Source organism: Pyxicephalus adspersus, chromosome 3, assembly GCF_032062135.1.
Source record: "Pyxicephalus adspersus chromosome 3, UCB_Pads_2.0, whole genome shotgun sequence".
NCBI lineage: Eukaryota > Metazoa > Chordata > Amphibia > Anura > Pyxicephalidae > Pyxicephalus > Pyxicephalus adspersus.
The window spans coordinates 130,772,080-130,779,507 of record NC_092860.1 but is presented as its reverse complement, the minus strand read 5'-3'; the positions used below and the strand labels follow the sequence as shown (position 1 = coordinate 130,779,507).

The window sequence follows — 7,428 nt, the reverse complement described above, 5'->3', positions numbered from 1 at the left end:
TATTGTTATAATAAAACAATATCTACATTACAGTACATTGCATGATGAATTGATTTCATACCTTTCTTTGTTTTCTTCATCATATTCATTCCTAAAAAAAAAAAATTATAAGCCTTTCACAAATAAAATGACATAGTTATTATAATAGTGAATGTTTAAATTATTCAATTTTCATGATTGGTTATCTAATGTCAAATGCATCTTATGTACAATATGAAAAAATTAAGTCATTTTCATTTCTCCAAGGTAAGTTTTTGTTTAATATTCTGGTGTTACTTTAAAACAACATTAAAGTGTAAACATATTACATATATCAGCATACAGGTTCTCAGGTACATGGGTGCTACATAAGTTTTCTTTTGTTAAGGATTTTTTTCAATTATTTGCATCTGATGATCCTACCAGTAACACATTCTGCCCTAGGGTGGCAATGCTCACTGTCCTGTATCCATGGAGGAATTGTATTGCTTCTCACCTCTTCCTCTCCTCTATTACATAACAGGGATGTTTCTTGTACAGTGAGCTGGGAAAAATGGTAGCTGAGAACAGTACAGCAGAGAAAGTAACCATGGTCCTGGACTCAAAAATGGAGCAAATAGGAGAAGGTAATTGTTGGGGCTGTATAGAGCAGTGGTTGCCAGATTAGATCTTAGAACAATCTTGGTTATACCAAACTTCTCCCATTTAAAAATCATGGAAGCCACGGTGTTCTTGGGAACCATTAATGCCGTCATTTTGTGTGGCTCTCCTCAGATCTGTGCTTTATAACAATCCTGTCTCTGAGATCTACAGGCCATTTCTCATGGATTGGCTTTTGCTCTGATATACATTGTCAGATATAAGGCTGAGGTGTGTGCCTTTCCAAATCATGTCCAATAAATCTAATTTACCACAGGTGGACTGGAATAAAGGTACAGAAACATCTCAGCAGCATTCAGAAGTAATAGGGGGCAGCTGAGCTAAATTTCAAGTGTTGTTGCAAAAGGTCTTAATACATATTTAAATGTGATAATTCAGTGTTTTCTTTAAATTAAATTTACAAAATTGTCTAAAATTGTGTTTTCACTTTGTCATTATGGGGTACTGAGTGTAGATTAAAAAAATCAAAACATTTATACGATTGTAGCATCAGGTTGTATTATAACAAAATTGGAAAAAGGAAAGGGGGTCTGAATACTTTCTGAAGCCCCTGTATATTAAGGTAAAAGGCCTGATTTATTAAAGCTATCCAAGGCTGGAGAAAATACACTTTCATCAGTGAAGATGATCCAGTGATCCAGCAAACCTGGAATTAATTTCTTCAAAGCCATTTGCTGTTTGCTAGCAAATGTTTTAAATCCTGGACCAGATCCATTCCAGATTTGCTGGATCACCCAGATTCACTGATGAAAATGTATTTCCTCCAGCCTTGGAGAGCTTTAATAAATCAGGCCAAAAGCATTGCCTTCCTAAAACGAGGTTATAACATAAAATGTAAAACAAAGTGTAAAGAACAAAGACCAGTAAAAAGCTGTCCTTATTTATGAATAGTAGGCATGGCTATGTTTTACTTCTGGGGAAGGCTTTTTAATTTCTGCTTCATCCCACCACAAACTTACTGGTAAACCATCCTAATGTTTTAGAAGTAAAACCTGTTGCTGATGAAAAGAAAGCTAAATATGCTTGTGTTTTTTTCATGCTTTTTTTAAAGTAACATACTTGTTTTTCTTGCAGAACAATCTGTTTATTATCATCAAGGAAAATACAATAAAAAGGAACACCACCACTGCTGTCAGACCCAACAGCCATGGCTGGAATACTCGGGAATTAGATGAAGATGATGCTCGTGAGACATCTAGAGATAAAAAAAATATACAAATATAGTTTTAGGAAGATAATATTTTTCATTTTTAACACTTTACATAATAATATATATCAATTAGATAAAATCATAAAATAAGATATTTCACAAATAGTGAAATATTTCAGTCCATATTATGGGAAAAGTTAAAAAAACAAAGTACTAGCTTTTTTTTGCTAAACTCTAAAATGTTAAATCAGCAAGTATTGCTGCCCAAGGATTTCCCTTCATTCTCTGTTGTTTTACAGGAACAACTACGTTTTACGTTATTACTATTTTTCAAGCAAAAAAATGCCCACTTCCTACCTATTTTATGCTTGCCAGATAGAAAAAAGGAGCTCTCCCAGTATGACATAAAAAATAGCACAGTTAGGGTTTTAGAATTTCTTTCTGGACTTTCTTGCTTTCATGCTATGATCCAGATAATAGCTATCAGGGAGTAACCTGAAGAAACCTCTTCAACAGGTGCAAATAAAGTATTTATGACTTGAAAGGGAAACTCAATCTTTAACAGAAATGCAGGAAGCGTTTAATATCTGGCAAAGGCTCCAACCCTTTCCCACTTTACCCAAAACTAGAAAAAGTTAAGTTGGTGTTGGGTTTTAATACTGTATCTCAGTATGGCTTGCAGAATTCTTGCTGGCCCAATAAACTGCTTGCACATTATTTTTGTCTGGTATAGCAATGTTTTCACACTCCAAAGATTGTATGGGAGCGACGCTCAGTCCTAATTACAGCTATTATGTGTTACTGTTAATCAATAGTCCATTGCTTTACTGAATCATTAAAACTAAACTAATAGTTTACTGTAATCTGAGTAATTACCAAATATCTGTTATATAAAACAATTAATCTTGTTACAAATAAATGTCAATGAGATTAAAACATGTATGTATTGTCATTCTTTTTTATTTTCTGTTTCTATATTTTTTTAAAACAAGAAAAGATAATAAAATGTAATTGATTACAGATCATGTTTTAGATTTCTCGTTTTTGCAGATTTGCATGGTTATTGTAGAAAATCATTGTCACATATAACTGTTTGTAATTTATTTGCTTTGGAAACATGACTGAGTAAAACACCAATAAACATATTACAGATACACAGCACTATGAAGTTTATCATGTATTCTCAAATTACTTTAGTAGTCAAGGGGGACAAAAATGAGGCATCTGAACTTTGGGTAGAAAGCACAGTAAACGGGAGGGAAAAACGAGATGAACGGGGCACGTAAACATTTAATATTGTTATTTAGAATACTAAGGATTTTTCATTGGACATGATATTGTTAACTTTTTGCTTACTTCTGGAAACATTTTCAGTTTTTTTGTAACTGATGAGTAAACAGAAATTATTATTTCATGAGTTATTTTTCTGGAAAATAATGGTCTTTTTAGAATAGATGTAACTTGACAGGACCCTTGGCTTAACTACAATGTTCTACTTTGTGAAAGTAAGCAGGAGGAGCTGGTCCCCTAAATGTAGGGCTCTACTATCACCCACTTCTTAGTGTGCTATAATAAAAAAGGGACTAAACCCAGGCCCCTTATTGCAAAAATGTTTTTCCCCTATTCTGTCGTTGTTCTGTCATTCTTCCTCTCATTATTACCTTCCCTACCATTGTGCCTGATTTATTAGGGCTCTCCAATACTGGGGAAGATAGACTATTATGTGACAGTCTGGATGGCCTAGAAAATCTGGAATGGAGCTATCCTAGGATTGAAACTAGTGGCCAACTAATATCAAATTATTTTTAAGAAATATTTTCCAGGTTTGCCCCTAATAGTCTTAGAGAAATTTAATAAATTAGATTAATTCTGTCCATCTCCCTATTGAAAACATAGAACTCTTATATCCATTCTTTAAACATCTTCCCACTTGTGGGACTCATGACTCCAATCATGGAAAATCCATCATTTGCCACAAGTTTTATTAAGTGTGCCAAAACAAACTCTTTCCTATTTATCAAGCCCACACTTCTGAAACTCCTAAATCCTTCTATGATGCTAAGTAAACCACTCAAGCTCTAAAAGGACTCACTTCACAGACCCCATACTACATCTGACCTCCTTTTTTGGCTTCATGAAGCCCCCACAACATATAATTTGTATATTTTTTGACTTTTTATCTATAATAAATACAATACAATGCTTTCCAGCCCTACTACATGGCTGCTTGGGAGAGGAAACTTGGATCTTATCTCACCCTACCCAAAGCCTTCTGTCCTAAACACAAGTTGACTAAGGCAACCACAGCCCCAAAGAAAATCCCCTAAATGATAAACCAGATTTTCCTACAGACCTCTTCCAAATGCTGGCAATGCAGTGCAGAAACCTGTAGCCATCATATTTTTATTCTAGAGGTTGCACACTTTTAGAAAATGTATTATGTTTTAGGAATTTTAAGTATTTTTTAGCAATTTTTAGGCTTAAAATACATTTTGTGGCATGTGTGCTTAAAATGGAAAAACTGTTCCAGCAGCAAGTGTATGTTTTATTATTTTTAGAAGAATTGGAAAATGTGTAAGAACTCCCATGTGGTCTTTGCTGGTATCCAGATTTACATTTACTTCCAGTCCTGCTGACAATGTTTTTTCTAAACAGTAAAGTTACGTAAGATCTCCAAAAGCAACATATAGATAGCAGACGTAAATTATATGATTTTCTTTTTTAGAGTAAGCCAAGACTAGAATCCTTGTCAAATCTGTCCACACATTATGTATAAAAAAACATTGGCAGCAGGACAATTCTTCCACACTTTATCCTAAACTAGAAACAAGAAATTTAATTCACATAATTCTTAGTAACTTTCCTTAACTAAGGAGTCTAAAAAAAACTAATGTTAGTAAAACTAACATTCACTGAAACATTCCCCGGTAGTGAATCAAATACTGTCATTGAAACACATAAACCTGGAAGATTTTCAACCAGAGAAGGTTTCAGGTAATGTAAAAAGGTAAAAATTGTTAGCATATACCCTCTTTGCTCTGAAACTCCTTAATAGGATTGCACCCAACCAATTGACTTCAAAAGTCATTAGTTGATTAGGGTTCACTTGTCAATTGGACCACTTTTATCTACAGTATACACTCTACGGAGTAGGGCTTCATGGAAAACTGGCCCGATATACCATTGGTGGAGGAGCATGGAGAGAGTTTGAACAAGATATTGTGGACTCCTCAAACACATAGAAGAAAGTTCTCTGGTCAAATGGGACTAGCATTTTGGCCATCATGGCAAAGCCATGCGTGGTAAAAACCATCATCCCATAAACACTATTCCTATAGTAAATCATGATGGTAGCATCATGCTGTGGGGATATTTTTCATTGGAGGAGACAGGAAGTCTGGTCAGATAGAAAGGGAAGGTATGACACTAAATACAGGGACATTTTGGAAGAAAAACTGTTTCAGTCTGCCAGAGATTTGAGACAATCATCAGTGAAACTGGGTGATCCAGCAAACCTGGAATGGACTTCTTAAAAGTTATTTGCTATTTGCTAGCAAATGTTTTGAATCCTGGCTCAGATCCATTACATGTTTGCTGGATTGCTCAGTTTCACTGATAAAAGTGTATCCTTTCCAGCCTTGGAGAGGTTTTATAAATCAGACTCAAGGACCCAAACATAACATCAAAGGAAAACATTTCAATGTCTTGGTATGGTCTAGGTTCAGTCAGAACCAATTAAAATAAGAGTATGTGTTATGACTTGAAGATTGCTGTACATCAGCTAAATCAGCCCAATCCACCTAACTTGAAAGAGTTGGAGCAGTTTTGCCTTGAGCAATAAGCAAAAATCCAATTGGGTGAATGTTCTTAGCTAGTAAATACATACTCCAAAATAAATGAAGATTTCAGCAAGAGGTGGCTCTACAAAGTATTGACTTTGTTAGTGGTATGTATATTGCAGATTTAAGTCTGAAGGAGACTGAGAGAACTAGGGGAGATGGAGGCTAAAATCATGTAATTGGGGCTACTAATGGGGGGAAACTAATAGAAGTAAAGGTCTGAAGGGGTAAATTGTAAAATGGGGGCTGACTCTCACAGGCTGTGCTGTATGATTCTGACCAAAGTTCATATTGTCCTAAAAGTTTCTGTTTTCTAACTATACCCCAAGTGTAATTTTTTTAGGTAAAAGCATATGTAATAGAAAAGATTATTTGAAATGATATGTTATCCTGTGGTAATGGGTGTCTGACTCTCATATATGACACAGTATTTACAGAATATTCTGTGGTTACAAGGAAAGCAGCACACATATACAGTGTATGTAAATAAAAAATAACGGGAGGTAGCAGTTACCACATTTCTTTATTCACGATGTTTTGGTACTAATTTTTATCCTAATCAACATTCTTGTATAACACTAATGTTAATCATTCACTAAAATTAAAAGGTTCAGTGCTGAAGAATATGATCTCCCTGATGACCCAGTTGTAGAAATCTTCCTACTAAGACATTGATGTATTGTTATTCTTGCAGATTTAGTGTTCTTCAGTAGTCTCTGTAATATTATAAAAAATGTACCACTAAAGAAGGAGTGTAAGACCACCTTGTGATGGTCATGCCAAGTGGATAGAACCAACAGAAAATCTGTATGTCAATCAAATGGTATCATAACGTTGACGTATAAGTTTTGGGCAGATCTTTGCAATCTTTTCACACAAATCCAAGTGTAAGCATCATATAGAGCATTGGAACAAGCATTTTACTCGACAAGTGCTAACATAGACGTCTTACCTTTTTGAGCAGTTGTACAAACTACAAGCAGCAACCCAAAGAAGAGGGTATTAAGGGTTGTCATATTGGAGGCCAGGATGAAGGTTTAAGGGGCACCAGCACAGTCGGAATGAGTTCAGGTGTAAAAACAACCCTCTTAGAGAACACTCCCTATCTTGTTTCTTCGGTCATGCTCCATTAATCACTCAGCTATCTGCACTTTTATGGCAGCACAAAGGCTAAAATCCATTTTCTACATCTTGACAGTAACACATTAACCAATTCATTTCCAGACTTAAGTACCTGATTACTAAATTAAAGATTTTTTTTGCAAGGTTTATCTACTTACGGTGGTAAATATAATTTTGATAGAAACCACTCACAATAACATAACAATGGCTAACAGCAAAAAGTATTTCAATAAGCTTTATAGCTATTTCAAATAGAATATGCTACATTAAAGAAATATACAATAAGATGTAAAATATTTACCCAATAACTATCTTTTCTTTTTGCCTGCTCTCTGCATCATTGTATAGAAACAGCGTTCCCTTAATGCTTCCATTCAGGCTACTAGTTCTATCACATTAAATTTTGCAGATTACATGACAGTACCATTCAATAGAAGTGTTGCATGTTTTTTGACTTTGTCCTCAAATCCACTCAATTTTCAGCTGGTAGCACTGGAGGAACCAGGACCAGACTTTCATCTCTCCCTGTTGAGTTTGCTTCGATATAAAAAAATTCTTTTTCAAATTACATGGTATTTAGAACCGTATTTTTATTTTTGGCAGCCCAATTCAAGTTTGTTGAGACTAGTGTCCAATGAAACCTAGCTATGCCTCTAATATCCAATGCAGCATTTCAAT

General features: G+C 34.8%; 1 protein-coding gene across 1 annotated transcript in view; it reads right to left on the bottom strand.

The window, feature by feature from the left end:
* The window catches only part of SMIM24 (small integral membrane protein 24), a 10,014-nt gene extending 3,273 nt beyond the window's left edge, over nt 1-6,741 (bottom strand). The window contains exons 1-3 of the mRNA XM_072406370.1: nt 6,581-6,741; nt 1,699-1,834; nt 62-91 (exon numbers count right to left, since the gene is read on the bottom strand). Coding sequence (XP_072262471.1) covers nt 62-91; nt 1,699-1,834; nt 6,581-6,644 — 230 coding nt within the window. The 5' untranslated portion in view covers nt 6,645-6,741. The remainder of the gene's footprint in view (nt 1-61; nt 92-1,698; nt 1,835-6,580) is intronic.
* Nucleotides 6,742-7,428: the final 687 nt, after the last annotated feature.